This window comes from Protomyctophum bolini, assembly GCF_963924005.1.
Source record: "Protomyctophum bolini genome assembly, chromosome: 13".
NCBI lineage: Eukaryota > Metazoa > Chordata > Actinopteri > Myctophiformes > Myctophidae > Protomyctophum > Protomyctophum bolini.
In genome coordinates, this window is record NC_137874.1 from 15,475,456 (window position 1) to 15,494,288 (window position 18,833).

Genomic DNA, 18,833 nt, shown 5'->3' on the forward strand with positions numbered 1-18,833 from the left:
GCTTTCTAACTTTGCTCAGAACTGTTGGCAGTTCAGGTCTGAATCCCAGGAGGGACATACATGCTTCAGATTTCAGCTTTAAGACTGTCGAGTAGATGTTGACCACCTTTGATCTCCAGTTATCTACCTCCCGCGTTTCACACAGGAGTTAGATCAGAGATTAGCGTCTGTGAGTACGCGTGTGTGTGTGCGCGTGTGTTTGTGTGTGTGTGTGTGTGTGTGTGTGTGTGTGTGTGTGTGTGTGTGTGTGTGTGTTTGCGCGTGTGTGACGAGACCAGTCATGATGTGGATCCTACTCAGTGGTGCTATGGACATCTTTAGCCAGTTACAACATTGGGTGGAAGGCAGCAACAGGGCACCAACAGAGTGGTACTCTGTTGCTGCCTTCCACCCAATGTTGCTCCTATAGAGTCCCTGAAGGAATGAGTTGGGGTATCTGTGTGTGTGTGTCTGTCTGGCTGTGGCTCACTCCATTACAACTCTAAATGACTAATTAATGGTCCTGAGACAGGCGACACCACATCTCAGGGATACATTACAGCTTCGTCCCACAGGGGCTCAGACTGGTCTCCACCAGACCGACTACTAGTCTAGCACCCCCATATGCCTCCTATGCATCTCCTCTCCTCCTTCATCTCTTATTCAGCGCGTGGTGGAGTAGTGTTTAAGGAGCGCGGCTCCGGACAGATGGATGGACAGATTGAAAGATGGGTCGGACGAGTCGTGATACAGACCAGACCGCGTGGCTGGAATGGAGATCATACAGAGAGAGAGAGTTTAATCTCGTTGGAGCAGTGTTGCGATGAACTTTAAAGTACTTCATGTCCCAGGAAATGGAAAAGGAAGGATGATTGGCAGGAGAGGGATGATCTCTATACTTACAGATGTATCACACCCACACATCTATTCGTCTAGGCAGTTTTAAACTTGCTGTCAGATACTGTGTGTGTGTGCATATCTGTACCTCTGCAGAGTCCTTCAACTCTTCACCCCATTGCTCTTTTAGTAATGGACAGACACACATACACACTGGAATGCACACACACACACACACGGACACGAAGGAAATGTTCTGATGGAGATGTTTTTACCCATGAGCACTCCCGTGTAGCCCTCAATCCCCCTGATATCCCATCCAACAGTACAGGTGTGCGTGCGCGCGTGTGTCTGTGTGAGAGAGAGAGAGAGAGTTTATTAATAATTATCCATAGCACACTGCTCCAACACTTCCTTCACTTTCATCGTTGACAGGTTAATATACTCCTATGGAGATCTTCAGGCTATGTGGAGGAGCCTGCACGCACGCACGCACACACACACACACACACACACACACACACACACACACACACACACACACACACACATGCAGAGTAAAGCAATCTGTTTATGCATGCCTTGGCCAGACTTGACTGGTACATAATGGCAGAGATCCATAAGGACGGCTGGACATCACCTTGTCTGCCCTCCAAGCCTGGCCCACAGGGTAGACGCCATTTCATTTCCCATGACATATAGGCTACACACTTACACAGTCCAGCTTGTTTCCCCTGTGTCTCGCCAACAGTAATCAAGTTGAGGGACTGGTACAGTACAGTATGTTTAAGGTTAAGCAAAGTGAGTTTGATTAAGTTAGGGTTAGTTAGGCCAAGTGAGTATAATCAAAACACTGTTGAGTTGATAGGTTAAATTTTGGCTTAGCGACACCTACAGTACAATAACAATACAATACAATAACATACAAAAAAGAAGTTGCGCATCATCAATGGTTCTCAGTGGAGTTCTAATCTATACCCAAAATCCAGTATAAATCAAAAGTAAGAAGCGAACAGATCCTGGCTACATATAGTCATAAAGATCCTGGCTACATATAGATAAAGATCCTGGCTACATATAGATAAAGATCCTGGCTACATATAGATAAAGATCCTGGCTACATATAGATAAAGATCCTGGCTACATATAGATAAAGATCCTGGCTACATATAGTCATAAAGATCCTGGCTACATATAGTCATAAAGATCCTGGCTACATATAGTCATAAAGATCCTGGCTACATATAGTCATAAAGATCCTGGCTACATATAGATAAAGATCCTGGCTACATATAGTCATAAAGATCCTGGCTACATATAGATAAAGATCCTGGCTACATATAGTCTATAGATCCTGGCTACATATAGTCATAAAGATCCTGGCTACATATAGATAAAGATCCTGGCTACATATAGTCATAAAGATCCTGGCTACATATAGATAAAGATCCTGGCTACATATAGTCATAAAGATCCTGGCTACATATAGATAAAGATCCTGGCTACATATAGTCTATAGATCCTGGCTACATATAGTCATAAAGATCCTGGCTACATATAGATAAAGAGCCTGGCTACATATAGTCATAAAGATCCTGGCTACATATAGATAAAGATCCTGGCTACATATAGTCATAAAGATCCTGGCTACATATAGATAAAGATCCTGGCTACATATAGATAAAGATCCTGGCTACATATAGTCTATAGATCCTGGCTACATATAGTCTATAGATCCTGGCTACATATAGTCATAAAGATCCTGGCTACATATAGATAAAGATCCTGGCTACATATAGTCTATAGATCCTGGCTACATATAGTCATAAAGATCCTGGCTACATATAGATATAAAGATCCTGGCTACATATAGATAAAGATCCTGGCTACATATAGTCATAAAGATCCTGGCTACATATAGATAAAGATCCTGGCTACATATAGATAAAGATCCTGGCTACATATAGATAAAGATCCTGGCTACATATAGATAAAGATCCTGGCTACATATAGATAAAGATCCTGGCTACATATAGTCATAAAGATCCTGGCTACATATAGATAAAGATCCTGGCTACATATAGATAAAGATCCTGGCTACATATAGATAAAGATCCTGGCTACATATAGATAAAGATCCTGGCTACATATAGATAAAGATCCTGGCTACATATAGATAAAGATCCTGGCTACATATAGATACATATAGATAAAGATCCTGGCTACATATAGATAAAGATCCTGGCTACATATAGATAAAGATCCTGGCTACATATAGATAAAGATCCTGGCTACATATAGATAAAGATCCTGGCTACATATAGATAAAGATCCTGGCTACATATAGATAAAGATCCTGGCTACATATAGATAAAGATCCTGGCTACATATAGATAAAGATCCTGGCTACATATAGATAAAGATCCTGGCTACATATAGATACATATAGATAAAGATCCTGGCTACATATAGATAAAGATCCTGGCTACATATAGATAAAGATCCTGGCTACATATAGTCAAAGATCCTGGCTACATATAGATAAAGATCCTGGCTACATATAGTCAAAGATCCTGGCTACATATATTGTGTATTGGTGTACGTGTGCCAATAAAAAGAAATGTGAGTACTTTGTCCTCCATTTATTTGAAATGTTGGATGTGCTTTCTTTTGGGGATTTCTTTCAATTCCTGCTATTTATGAATACAAAAAAAACTATTGGACAAGGTCTGGTTTTAGGCCACCTGTTCAGGCTGTTTTAGCAGTTGTCATCTAATTATGATTAGGCCTATCTTGTGGGTTATACAGGCCATGAGGCACCATTTTGTTTTGTTTTTTAAGCTCCTGCTGAAATTGTATTTGGCTATTAAGCAACATCTATGCCTACTGACATGCCCTCTTTGAATCAAATCAACCTGTTGGTTGCAAGCCACAGTCAGCAGTTTGGTGTGGATGGTGAGTGACTGTGTGAGTCAGGGGAGTTGAACCCAAATGGAAAACAGCGACCGAGCCAGAGCTAGGTGTGAGTGGAATCTAATGAAGAGCAAACAGGCTTTCACTACAGAGTTCTACAGACCATGCCTTCAAACCATACATTGTTTAACGTTTTAGAAAAGGAGGGAGATGAATCAGTCCGAATAAATGCATTTGGTTAAGATGGTTGGAGAGAAGGGGGAGAGAAGGGAAGTGGGCAGAGAGAAGACCCCCACTATCCAGCTTTTTCCCCACCAATGTATTGGGTGAAAGTACAACTCGGAAGACGTTTGTTAGCTCATCTCGGCTTTTCTTGCTTAATAATGGTAAAGAGCTCAGGTACAGTGTGTGCTGCACGTGGCTGTCATTACAACCGGACCAAACTAAATAATTGGCTAAAAGAAGAGTGCTTCATCCACAAACCAAAAACTCAATCAGAATGTTCTTTTCAGCAGTGGTATCATTTCTATCGCCTCCCCGAAAGCCAAGGATGCGAAGATAATTTGGTTAATAAACTTGAACTTAAAAGAAATACCCAAAGTTGTGCATGTATGTTCATTTCACTTCGTGGACAAGATACCTAGACAGGAAAACCTGTATCCAATGCTACGTTTGGGTAACGAGAGACCACCAGACTCAGTCTCAGAGTGTGTAAGGATATCAATTGGATCTTTCCAAACGCACTGTACACTCGCAGTAAATAACACGGATATGCGTGCTTTTAAAAGCCTGCATGGTGTAGTCCAGATGTTTATCCAGATCAGTTGCAATGTGTGTACAAAATATAGAACCATGCTTTAATTTGTACAGTCATAGTTAAATTTAGAACGTGAGAATATCCAGCACACAATAAATAAAACATCCTTTCCACATAGGCCTAGTTTTACCTCCAAAAACGTGCGTTTGTTGTATTCGACAGTGAGTGGGATAAAATGAACATGGCATGCAAATGCATTTCAACAAACAGCACATGCTTCCTCGTAGCTTCCTCGCCGACTGCTCTCAAAATAGACTAACCAAATAAAAAGACTACTATTACATTCATTTGAATAATGAAGTTTTGATTATTTGAATAATTATAGAGCACCGAAGTCTGACGTCACTTTCAGTAGAGGGCGCCAGTACACAGGTTCATGTATTTTTTTATTTGCATTGTAATCCCCATAGGGGGATTTTTGGTCGCTTCATATAAGAACTGTGTTTGAAAAATAAACCGATCATCCCAGCCTTTCTATCAGGGGGGGTGGCTGTTTATGTTGTGCAACGGGCAGCTGCAGCCACCCCGCCTACCCGGAAATGTAGTCTCTGGGTTGTTTAACTCGTTTCTAACGCTTTTGTTACTCTTTGCGTATATTTGTACATTTCCACCTTCAGTCGATGCTTCATATCCATATGAGTGAAAAGGTTGATATGAAGTGATCGGTTTATATTTCAAACACAGTTCTTATATGAAGAGATCTAAAATCCCCCTATGGGATTACAATGCAAATAAAAAGTACACGAACCAGTGGACTGGCGCCCTCTACTGACAGTGATGTCAGGAGTTCGGTGTCGGGGGAGATCCAAAACATTTAGGACAGGTCTTAATCCTCAATGCGTATAGTGATGGGGGTGTTAGAATTTATGCAGATATGTTTAGGGTACCCTCAATTGCACCATTAATAGGCTAGTTTAGGACTTACCTTCCACAGAATTGCAGCATGACTGCATGAGCGACCTTGCCCTGCAATGCAGGAACAACCTGCTGTTTTATTGACACCTCACACCTGTCCTTGTTGGTTAAAATGAGGGGAACGGCACCAAAATACGGAGTTTGCATGTTCTCCCCGTGTCCCCTAGGGTAGGTACCCTCACTACTAAAAGAAATATCACCTGCAATGAATTTCTTGAAGTAGCTCATAAAATGTCTACTGTGGACTTTTATGAAACAAACACAGATAGAAAGAGGATGATTCAAGCTTTTCGTACATGCTGCAATGTTGGTGAGTTTGACGTTGTTTAATACAATCAGATAGGACTTTTCTGTTTGGATGAATGGGCTGTCATTCTGCCAATGGGAAGTTGCACCTAGTTAGCACCTTGCTGGCAAGATGGCAGCCGTGTGCATAAGGTCAAAAGTAATCTACAACTGGGCCATCCCGTGTTGGCCTCTGGGTCACAGGTTTGATAACCATAACAACTACTGCATTGCATGTAGTTCAAGGTTGTGGTATTTATGACACCTATTTGTTTACTTGTTCTAACTCTGGATAACAGTCGTATGGCAGGGAATGCAGAAAGTGCAGATGTTCAGTTCACCTCCATTGCCATAGAAGCCAGCCAGTCACATAAATCACAGTCAGGGTCAGTGTGTCGTTTCAATACAGAGTGCCTCCCGAGACGTTCCAAGGCCAGTGAGTCGATGTAATCCCTCCATCTGCGCCTTGGTCTGCCCCGGGGTCTCCTCGCAGTGGGACGTGCATCGAGGACCTCCCTAGGGAGACGCCCGAGAGGCATCCTCACCAGATGTCCGAATTAACCACCTAAACTGGCTCCTTTCCAGGCGAAGGAGCAATGGCTCTACTCTGAGTCTCTCCCGCGTGACTGAACTTCTCACCCTATCTCTAAGGGAGATGCCAGCCACCCGTCGGAGAAAACGAAGATTGCTCTGTAAACAGAGCTTTGCCTTCTGGCTCAACTTTGGTACAGCGACTGCAATACCGCCCCTGCCGCTCCGATTCCCCGGCTGATCTCCTTCTCCGTCCTCCCCTCACTCGTGAACAAGAACCCGAGATACTTAAACTCCTTCAACTGGAGTAATGGCTCATTCCCTACCTGGACTGCACAATGCCTACATGAACTGCACGGCCATGCCAGCCGTGTTGAGTCATATTGGGAGTTGTAAAATCCCATCTGTTTCAGTATGCATCTCTCATGCATAATGATAACCTCAAGTACCTCAAGTGCTTTTGCTGTGTGTGTGTGTGTGTGTGTGTGTGTGTGTGTGTGTGTGTGTGTGTGTGTGTGTGTGTGTGTGTGTGTGTGTGTGTGTGTGTGTGTGTGTGTGTGTGTGTGTGTGTGTGTGTGTGTGTGAGGGAGAACTTTCAGTACGCATCATTATGTCAGTTACACATAATATGTTTTTGAAGGTCATGTTGTACATAACACTCTTTTGAAGTTTAAGGTTTAGGTTTGTGACGTGAGCTGTGATCTCACAGAAAAGAGAGAGGAATCAAACTCCACTGCCAATGTAATAGGTTATTGATCACTCGCTCACTCACTCACTCACTCACTCACTCGCGCACACACACACGAACATGCATGCACACACACACACACACACACACACACACACACACACACACACACACACACACACACACACAAACGCACAAACACACACACACACACACACACACACACACACACACAGCCCCCGGGTGAAACAATTACAAGGTTGAATGCCAAAAGCCTGATTTATACATTGGTGCATAACGGTGGTAACACGTGACGAAAGGAGCTGATATACAAGCCCACAAAGGCCATCACATTGCAAGGCATGCATGCATTGTGAGCTTGTAGATCAGCTACTTTCAGCATGTGTCGGGTGCCGGACATAGCAGATCTAGAAGTAAATAAATCAGGCTTGAGGGCCACGCAGAGGGCACCATGTATAATATCCCAGTGAAACAAAGCCTGTGGACTGAGAGATAGGGAGCATCCCACGGACTGGAAGAACAGGCACCGGCACCGCGGCCCTGTGGGAAGGAGCACACAGCTGAGCAGATGTCCTTGTGTGATTGCAGGGAGCGCCGGCGTCCATCACCACTTAACAGGCTAAAACAAGCTGACGTTAATTTGGCCTTCTGTGCTTATCAGGCAGACCAGTGGCAATAAGGCCACTCTCTCCATCATTCTCCTCTCTCTTTCTCTCTTCTGTCTGTCTTTCTCCCTTCTGTCTGTCTGTCTGTCTGTCTGTCTGTCTGTCTGTCTGTCTGTCTGTCTGTCTGTCTGTCTGTCTGTCTGTCTGTCTGTCTGTCTGTCTATCTCTCTCTCTCTCTGTCTCTCTCTCTCTCTCTGTCTGCCTATTAATTCCCCAAGAAATTAAAGTGCTTATGAATATTCTACATGCATCAGGAGAACAGTTTAATGGGTCAACCTTGCACCCATACAAGTGGCACACAACACATACATGTAGGTAGATTCGTGCGTGCAGAACATCTCAAGGATATAATATAGAATCATTTTAATATTTGTTACATTATACTGTGCGGGAAATCATACGTACATAAAGTGGGGGTGACATGCACTGAAACCTTGTCAATAAAGTAAAATACAATGTACATACAGTAGTTTTAAACGGTAAGCAAATGTACCTATACCTAAATGAGAAAATACTGTTTTTTTTGGCCGATAAAGTATAGTTCAAGCTCAAGCGAACCACGTGAGGCACTACCGAGAGAGCTAAAGCGAGCAAGTTGCCGTGCCGAACATTGCGAAGTTCGATTGAGCCGACAGGCACAAAATAGTATAAAATCATGTTCTGGCGAGAGCGTTTCCACTCAAAGTAGCTACTGGCCAATCAGTGATCACAGTGCTGGCGTCACATAGTTGGAACCGTGGTTATAGCACAAGCCATGTAGGGTTTCGAATGGCACGACTGACATACACATGAGGGGTGATTATTACAAATCAGATACAGCTGGGGCTGGGGCAAACAGAAACATGGAACCAAGAATACTAGACCAGGGGAAAAAATACATAGAAAGCAATGGAAGGTTGATTATATATAGGGAATAGCGCATGGAAATTGACACAGTAAAAGAACATTAGTTCTTTGAAAGTACGCCCGGCATGCATTATAACGAGACCTATTCGCTAAATGACTGCATCCCATACTTTACATTAATGAAGATGCATGGCAACGCGATAAATGACCCTGAGATTTGAACCAATAGCCAATTGACAGAGGCTCCGGCGTGGGCGAGGTTTCCAGCAAGTGGAGGACTGTTCAGCTAGTTCCGGACCCAGCTTCTACACCAGAGGAGGCTAGAAGGAGAAGGAAGGAGGGGGGAAGGAGTCAGAAGCTTTGAACCCCCGTATGCTGATTTCAAGTCAGCCACATCACCACTCTGTCACTTTCTTTATAAGATACTATAGTAAAGCATTACACTGCCTTGTCAAGACAGAGTCGTGGGTCAAGACAAACCCCTGCGTATCTTAACTCCAATGACTCACTCCTCCACTTCCACGACCATGCATTAATGGTTGTTATTCTCATCAGCACCCTTTTATTTTACATCACAAGACCTAAAAACTACAATCAATAAAAACTGTGACACCGTCACACAGGGAACCTTCTGTTTCCAACACTGCCATTCTATCTCTTCAGCCAGTATCGTACGTCCCACAGAGCTAGACAAGTGTCATGGCCACTTCTCTCCACTTTACCTTGATGCGCTTTAACTTATGCTCCAATTTCCGACAAGGTAATAAATCCCAGCTGTCAGCTGCTATGAATGAGCACTCTGGGTTTCAGAGGAGTCACGATCCAGGCTGACTCCTCATTGTAATACAGTAGTACACCTGCATATTAAAACAGTAGGAAACAGGGGCCATCACCATGCTGGCTTGTGGTAGACATTTGCCAAAATAGAATTATTGCCATGCACATACGGTATGAGCGGACAATAATGAAGAGAGAAACACATTAAGAGATAGCCCTAAATGAGCATGTACAAATGTGCATATTATGTCCATATGGAGTTATGGTCCTAATAGTTTGAGAACCACTCTCCTGGACCCCGAATATGTATAGGGTCATACATAATGTCTTAAGAAAATGTACGGATGTTTATGGAGTATGGACATATTGAATGATGACCCCTGGTTGGAAATAATGAACAGCAATGATATTCCTAGTCAAGCCAAGTCACCGGCAGAGTATTTAGCACAGTGAACTGCATTTTATTTGTTCAGCGTCTTACTCGCTCTTGGCTCTTGCCCTCTCTCCCTTTTTCCACCAGCCTCCCTCCCTCGTCTGATCGTTGGTACCACGCTGTACCACTTCCACAATTAAAACACATTCCCTCCCGTTACCATATAGGCGTTAATGTGAGGCTAGTGCCAGAGAAATGAGCGACATAAGCAAAGAAGAAGAGCCCTCATCTAGCCAACCCGGAAGTGATTGCCCTCCATTGTTGTGCCAGGCTCGCTCATGGCCATGATCTGCCGCTCAAACTATTATTATACATATAGCGCTACCTTGAATTCATGTTTTATTAAGCTCTAAACATGGTCCTTTATCTCAATCTGAATCCTAACATGCTTTAGAAAGTTTAGATTGTAAGTGCACGAGGAGATTTTGGATATTCGATAACTACACACCATGGGAGCTAACGATGGACGCTAAAAACGGTAAATAAAATACTAATACTTCTGGATTAAATGGCATTAACCAAAACCGAGATTTATCGTGTTGGCAAATGAAGTGGCAAGCACGAATCCCGAGAAATTGCAGGTGTGGCATAGATTTGGTTAAGACACACTAAGCAGGTTGATGTGTATGACCCTTCAGTGGACGTATTTAATTGGCTGTAAGAGGGCACACTAACTACACAGTAAATTCCTCAGTGTTAATTAGCGACTTAAATCACATATACTTCATTGGCCGGGATCCCCCCAAGGGTCTACACTTGACCCCATCCTTTTTTTCCATCTACACCATATGTCTGTGGGGTGAAATGAGCCAATCTACATGCTCAAAATGTGTCGCAATGTTCACTTACATCATGCCCAGAATAGGGAAGATAAGGTTCCTGTGATTTACTGTGTGTGTACACGGATATCCCAAGCCGTGTATATCCACGGCTTCCGTGACAATTACCTAAACATGAGAGAGATGTGCCATATATGCGCACGCACGATGATTCCATTCACACCTCTCTCTCTCTCTCTCTCTCTCTCTCTGCACCCTCTCTCTCTCTCTCTCCTCACATGACCATGACCATGAAATGGAAAGCGAAATACAGCACGATAGTTTCACATGCCACACATAGACTTGTTGGTGTAGGCTACTGCGCAATGGCATTTGGCCTGGGTCCTTATTGGTAGGTTAATACCTATCCACGGATATCCCAAGCCGTGTATATCCACGGCTTCCGTGACAATTACCTAAACATGAGAGAGATGTGCCATATATGCGCACGCACGATGATTCCATTCTCACCTCTCTCTCTCTGCACCCTCTCTCTCTCTCTCTCTCTCTCTCTCTATAGTCTCCTCACATGACCATGACCATGAAATGGAAAGCAAAATACAGCACAAATATAGTTTCACATGCCACGCATAGACTTGTTGGTGTAGGCTACTGCGCAATGGCATTTGGCCTGGGTCCTTATTGGTAGGTTAATACCTATATGTCACGGGGCAACCCGTGCCCTATATACAAAGACACTTGAAACTGCTTTCTATAACATGCAAGGACTAATGTTTTAAACTTGTGTATGGAAAACTGTGTGTTCACTGATTGTTTGCTAATTGTCTCTCCTGCACTGCTGGTGGCATTGCCCTTGATTTAGGAAGGGGCCAAGTGCTATGCAGGGGAGGGGGGGGGAGGGGTGTTTCTCCTTATTCTTTGAGTAATTGTCATTGAGTGTTCATTCTGTTTTATACTTGTTTAATTGTAACACATTATTTAGAATGTTTAGGTTACTGTTTATTCAAGGTGGTTGGAAGTATTTATTTATTAGTGTAGTATTTGAGAAGAAATGTGCTAATTGAGTCTGTGCCCAGTGGTAGGACCCACTCCTATTTAAAGGAGGCTGCAGGGACAGGCTAGTTAGTTGGATGTGGGCATTGACACAAATAACATCCCTGAGGGAGAGCTACAGGGCCTTGTGTGATCAAGGTGCAGCCTGAAGAGAGCTCTCATCCTGTTTGGGTTTTGTTAAGGAGTGTTGCCCAAGTATTTATTTATCTTTTTGTCCTTTCTTTATTTTGTTGCCTGTAATATAGTTTGCTATTGAGAATTATTGCACTGAACAATTGTATGGACTTTTGGTGGAGGAGTTTGGGGAAAATAAAAGCCCTTAACTACCAGTCCTGACTGTTCTTGGAGCCTTGGCCGTTCGGGCAACTTCACACTATACTTGTGAGGACCGCTTGGATTCATGGTGAGTGGGGCACCGACGATCTGCAAGCACCCAACGCGCTGCATGTAATAATAATCTTTATTGTCCCGAAGGATATTCATCTTCACAGGTCTGTTCAACACCAACAACAAAAGCAGCACATAGCCTAGTACAGAAAAACATAACACCAAGACGATACCCACTGTGTACAGAACCTATCGGCGGGGCAGTTTGTTTAATGCCGCGGACAAAGGGGACAAAACTCCTACTGAAACGAACCTTTTTCCAGGGTAAGGTTCTGTATCTTTGTCCTGATGGCATGAGGTTGAAGAAGCGATGATATCCCAAACCGTGTATATCCACGGACTATAGAATACAGAAAGTGTGAAGTGAGGGGCGCTCTTATCATCATACATCATGATGTAAAATAATACATGTCTATTTGTCAGACACTATGGCGTAAAATTCTCCATTCATCGTCAATGGGAATTTCATGTTTGTGTAGGACAAAGTTTGTGGACAGGTTTCTGAACTGCCCACAGCCCTCCTATGAGACACAGAGTAGAAACAAATTGTGGTATTTTACCATGAACATTAGTGAGGACCAATTATATGAAGGTAGTTGAAAGGTTGTAAAGTGGTGAAGTGGTCCATTAACCTGGATGGCTCTGAAAGACCCCACCCCCTATTGGACCTTTGCCTTTGCCCTGCATATTCCACTGCCCTGCTTTTATTGTTGTAATAAAATAACATTGACTTTGGACTTCTGCCTCACTGAGTGTTTTGCGTCTCCCAACTTTGGTCACAGCTTAGAACTATAAAGCCTTTAGCTTATTCGCACTGCGGTGTAACACATTTACATTGCCACAGCAAATGTGAAATGTGATGTGAAATTATGTATGTAATTAAAATAGAATAAAGAAATGTGTAAACAGATTTTGCAATAAAATAATTGCGAATTCAGTGAGCACTTACTATGAGACCTAGCAGATCATGTCTGTCTGTCTGTCTGTCTGTCTGTCTGTCTGTCTGTCTGTGTGTGTGTGTGTGTGTGTGTGTCCCCTTTGTGCCCATATATGGAGCTGAGTGATTTGTTTGTGATTGATGCAACACACTCCATATTTGGACGTATAGCTGCTTTGGGGACTCCTTATATGGTTATGCGTTCGCTTCCCGCGTTTGCGCGCCTTACTGGTAGTTATACATTTACGTACAGACAACTACGGCATTTTTTTATGTATTTAAAGGTTGCTCTATATGATAGCTGTATGTACTGAGATCAGCATGTCCGAAACAGCAGGATTACACAATTATTATTGGACAGTCTTCTCCTGTTACTCACAAATATTGCTGAGTTAGCATGTTGTACTTGAATAATTAATGACTTCAATTAGTATTATTTTTCTTAAATCCAGTGAAAATTTGACACCTCAGAATTGATCTCAGGAGTCTGTCTTCTCTTTCAGGGAGCCTGCAGCACGTCTGCCTGTGTTGGCCTTTCTCATGTGCGTGACTGTGCTAAGTGAGGCTGCATTGTTAAGGATGTCCTTTTTGGATCTGTAACAGTGCTCTGGTATTCTGCCAGTATTCTCTGTTTAGGGCCAAAACAACAGTCCAATTTGCTCTGTGTTGGTGGATACTTCCCAATGTACAGATTTATTTTGGTTTTCTTATCATTTCGTTTTTTCCAGTGTGTTTTTTTGTCTGGTTGCTCTGCTTATTTGTGTGTGTACAAAGTCCCTGAACCATGTAACAAAACCAGACACTTTGTTGTTTTGGACAGTGTCTGGGACACTTGAAATTGAACGGGGTATCATCGTAATTCGGCTCTGAATGTGGTCTCAATTTGATGTTTTGCATGGTGTCCCATTTTGTAAAGTCTTTGTTACCAAACATGACCCCCAGACTGAAGAGAAAAGGGTTCTATATCTGATAGATTCCTGAGATTTGAATTTGGTTTTCCAACTTGATGTTATTTTGAGATGGCGTAAACAGTTTTGCCTTGTCTCAGGTCATTCACATGCTTGGTTACCTACTGTGGCACAGATTTATAAGTGTGTGTGTAAACCACTGACTTACACATCACAAAACTACTCTTTGCAGATGCTTGTGCCCTCTTAGTACACACAGAGGGGGCAGTGCAGCTCATCGTTGCTCACCATTGATACTAACTGTCTAAGTGCAGTGAAGCAGTTCACATACTTGGGCAGTGTCATTTCAAATGATGCTTCAATCACAAAAGACATTGACAATAGACACTCCAAAGCAAACTGTACATTGGGTAGGCTCCGTCTCCGGTGTGGGACAACCACTCACTGCGTTTGACCACCAAAATTCAAGTTTACAGGGCCGTTGTACTCTACTGTATGGCTCAGAATCATGGGTCCTCTACAGAAAGAAGCTGAGGCTGCTTGAGTGCTTCCATCAACATTGCCTGCATTCTATCTTAAACATCAGATGGCAGGACCACATTACCAACATTGAAGTCCTGGAGAGAGCTCAGTCACCCAGCAAAGAAGCCACACTGCTGGTTCGTCAGCTGCGCTGGACTGGGCACATCTCACGCATGGAGGACACCAGGCTGCCAGAAGCAGTCTTTTACAGTGAGCTGTGTCAGGGGAAGCGGGACAGAAGCGGACCTTGTAAACGTTTCAAAGACCAGCTCAAATACTTACGTAAATACTTACGGCAGGCTTACAAGCGAAAACGTGCAGTCCACTGCCACTGACAAAAACTCTTGGCGCTCTGCTGTAAACGTATACGCTGCTGTGAAGCTCAGCAACATCAGGTAGACAGCTGCAATGCACAAACGTGCTCACTGAAAGGGTGACCAACCCACCCAGACCTCTACCGCAGCCGCATCAGGACAGGGGTTCAAGTACCAGTTGCCCGAGAAACTGTGATTCAAGGATTGTCACGGTGTACTGTAGACCATGACAAGGATCGGATTATACCATATGAACGTGCCTGCCGCAAAGCATAGCTAAAGGACCCCTAACCTAACTCTTAACTCCTCCTATGATATTCGCAAGCGAAGAATCAGTCATCGTGTGTGTGTGTGTGTGTGTGTGTGTGTGTGTGTGTGTGTGTGTGTGTCACAGTACCTCTACCCCAAAGTTTTAAAATCGGCCTCATGATGGCGCTATAACGGCCTACTGTTGAACTGTTGAACCATAGATTACAAAATCTAAATCTGGATCATGATGCAACTCCATATAGGCTCCGACGATTTGTGTCACTGTCAACTACTTTCCACCATTTAACATTTTCTTCAAAACACAGTTTTTGCTATATACAACTCCTACAACTTTTGTCCAAATCGATGTGATCAATATATGCATCAGTCAGATTTGTCATATACCATTCCAATTGTCTATTTATTATATATATATATATAATTTATTAAAATAAATTTAAATATATTTACTAATACTTTATCGAGTATATAGGCTATATCTAATTACGGTACATTAATATCAGTACAAATATGTAAAAGATATATAGAGTTGCTCATTGTTTTGCATTTTGACTAAGAGAAAGAGTTCCCCCCCGGCTGCTGTCTGTGGTGCTGAAATCATTTCAGCACCACAGACAGCGACCGGACTAAACTGTATGGCTACCTCTGAGGCAACAGTGGCCGCGCCAACATGCAACTAAGGTTCTGCTGCCGGTTTGCATGGTTCGGACTGATTGATTGATTGAATACTTTATTGGCAGAAATGTAATCAGTACAGGGTACAGTCAAACAGAAAAGTAATCGGTGGGTATACATACAGTCAAACAGAAACGTAATCGGTATACATGCAGGGTACAGTCAAACATAAAAGTAATCAGTACAGGGTACAGTCAAACATAAAAGTAATCAGTACAGGGTACAGTCAAACATAATTGTAATCAGTACAGGGTACAGTCAAACATAAAAGTAATCAGTATAGGGTACAGTCAAACATAAAAGTAATCAGTACAGGCTACAGTCAAACAGAAAAGTAATCAGTACAGGCTACAGTCAAACAGAAAAGTAATCAGTATGGGTACAGTCAAACACACTTCCAATGGGATCACCGAAAAAAGTCCTTGCGGTCTTGTTTCCATTCAGGTCCTGGGAGGCTGGGTATTCAATTCATAATCATGACATGAAAAATAACAAATACCACAAATATGTAGCCATACAGTTCATGGGGAACAAAGAAGGGGTTATAAGGAGGTGGGCATATACTAGACTATAGTGTGTAATCATGGTAATCATTTCCTCTCCCTGGGCCTTAAGGCATGCTGACACTGACAGTGCTGGGTTGCTTGACTTTATCACGAGGCTTTTCTCTTTTCTTTCTCAATCCCAAGAAATATTAGAACATCAGGGGGGGGGGGGGGGGGGGGGGGGTGATGCATGACTAGCCTACTTCTCTCTCAAGGTCCATTACTCCGCTGGTCAATGTAATTACAACTGCTGATTTGCGACAAGCAATGACGCCGTAAATCCACGCTGTAAATCGAAACATGCTTTGGAATGGAAATAACTCGGAAATAATGCCTCCACGGGCGGTAAATTCTGAGTGAATTTCCTTGCACTGATGAATTGCTCTCTTTTACGGTGAAAATCCAGGGCATTGCTCACGGAGACAAAGGGTCTCGCTTAAATAATCACATTTCACAGATCATTGAACAGTTTTAACTAAGGTAAGACGGAGACATTATTTTCGCTTCTTCACAAATTATAGGCTAAATGACAATAAATTAAAATTAACAGTTTTATCCTCAGTAAGGGGCTTATATGTTCCCCCCAGAAATAGCTATACAACAGTGCACATGCACTGAATTAAAGTGATTGAAGAACAAAGTCAACTTGGCCCAAGGCCAAGTCATTCCAAATAATCCAATGTTTCATAATAGCTAAAACGGGCAAATACGCGCCCATTTCCTCCATTATACATGAATGGAGTGCGTGTTGCCTTTCCCATAGTGTGCTTTTATCTGTCCAGATCAACTCTGCTCGGGTCGTTTCCCTCTCTCTCCCCGCCTCTACCATCTCTCTCTCTCTCTCTCTCTCTCTCTCTCTCTCTCTCTCTCTCTCTCTCTCTCTCGCGCGCCCCCTCCCTCGCTCTTGCTCTCCATGTGTCCCTCTCTCTCTCCCCTCTCCTGTTCTCTCTCTGCTGTGACGCGTCAAAATAAGGCGAAGGGGAGCGCATTGAATGAGCAGCTGCATGTCCAAAGCTCCAACAAACCTCAACCTCTGCAACTCCAGCCAGCAGCGGCTTTCCTCCTCCACGGACCCCACTCGGAAACAATGTGAACATTCAGCTTTCACGAGAGACAGAGCGAGAGAGAGAGAGAGAGAGAGAGAGAGAGAGAGAGAGAGAGAGAGAGCATCAGAATGTGGAAAACTAAAGTGTTTTTATTCTAATGGTCCATCCAACTGACCCACCGATTCGACAGCAGAAGAGTGTGACCGGCCAGCTTCGGCACAAGACAGACTCGACTTGTTTTGAGAATACAATAAAATGGGCGGGGGGCTATGGCTACCTGTACTTGACAGCACCGGCGTTTCGAAGTGTGTTTTTGTCATAATTTGGAACCGGCGGTGTTTCTATTTAGCTACGGCCATCGCGTGCGTGTTGTTCTCTCCTGTCAAACCGGACGACGACGAGGACTGCCCGTCATCGTGCGTCTGCGCGAGGGACTCGGGGAGCGTGACCTGCCGCGACGGGGGCGACACCGATGTGCCCGCGAACATACCGGAGTGGACCTCCACCCTGATCCTCAGGGGGAACAACATCTCAACTTTAGCGCGGGGCGCCTTCTCGTCGAACGGCACGGAGTTGGAGTTGGCGACCCTTTCTCTGTCGCACAACGGGATACAGGTCATTGAGCCTTACGCGTTCCTGGGACTCCCTCGAGTGCACTTGCTGGATCTGAGCCACAATCGACTGGTGTCCGTCTCGACCAGGGCGTTTCACGGTCTGAACGAACTGCGCTCCCTCTATCTGAACAACTCTCTGCTGTCTCCGGCCGCGGCGGGGCAACTTTCCAACGCGCTCGGCGGCGCCGAAAGTTTGCGCAACCTTCACAGACTCGACTTGGCGGGGAACGGGCTCGAGTCCATGCCGCTGGCGAGGCTCGACATCTACAACCTGCACACGCTGGTGCTGACGAACAACTCGATAGAAAGCATCGGGAAAGAGAACGTCTCCAGCTTGTATCAACAGAGGCGATTACGCGTCTATTTATCCCTGAATCCGTTTCGATGCAACTGCGAACTAGAGGCTTTCTACTACTGGCTAAAGAACTCCTCTCAGTGCCAAGACGCGGCGCTCCTCCTGTGCGTGGAACCCGAGGCCAAGAGGGGAGTTCCTCTGGAGAGGCTCCGAGGAGAGGACGTGGACTGCGTGGCGGATAACCTAGAGGCGGTCTCCTATGTGTTCCTTGGTCTAGTGCTGGCTTTGATCGGGGTGGTGTCCATGATGGTGCTGTATCTCAACCGGCAGGGCATGAAAACCTGGGTGTGCGGCATCAGGGGCGGGTGCCGAGACCAGATGGAGGTTTATCACTACCGCTACGAGCAGGACTCGGATCCAAGACTGGCTAATGTGGCTGTTTAAAGTTGTCTATAGAACAGTATCAAGGAAATGCGAAACGCGGCACCAGTGAGCTTCCAAAAGAGCCCCATTGCATGGATGCAAGATGGGAAATGATAGGCTACTGTATATGGAAGTAAATGGGTTAGGGAGAGTGGGGTGGGGAGATGGGCAGTGTATGAGTGTGATGCGTGCGTCACGGTGCGTGTGTGTGTGTGTGTGTGTGTGTGTGTGTGTGTGTGTGTGTGTGTGTGTGTGTGTGTGTGTGTGTGTGTGTGTGTGTGTGTGTGTGTGTGCGTGCGTGCGTGCGTGCGTGCGTGCGTGTGTGTGTGTGTGTGTGTGCGTGTGTGTGTGTGTGCGT

The 18,833-nt window shown here is 44.2% G+C and overlaps 1 protein-coding gene across 1 annotated transcript; it reads left to right on the top strand.

Annotated features, from left to right (window-relative positions):
* Positions 1-1,422: 1,422 nt before the first annotated feature.
* tpbgl (trophoblast glycoprotein like) lies at positions 1,423-18,496 on the top strand (the record flags this gene model as incomplete). The annotated part of the gene is made up of 2 exons (XM_080781062.1): positions 1,423-1,486; positions 17,493-18,496. The coding sequence occupies 2 exons, from the start codon at positions 1,423-1,425 to the stop codon at positions 18,494-18,496; spliced, it is 1,068 nt and encodes a 355-aa protein (XP_080637188.1).
* Between the last annotated feature and the right edge of the window lie 337 nt (positions 18,497-18,833).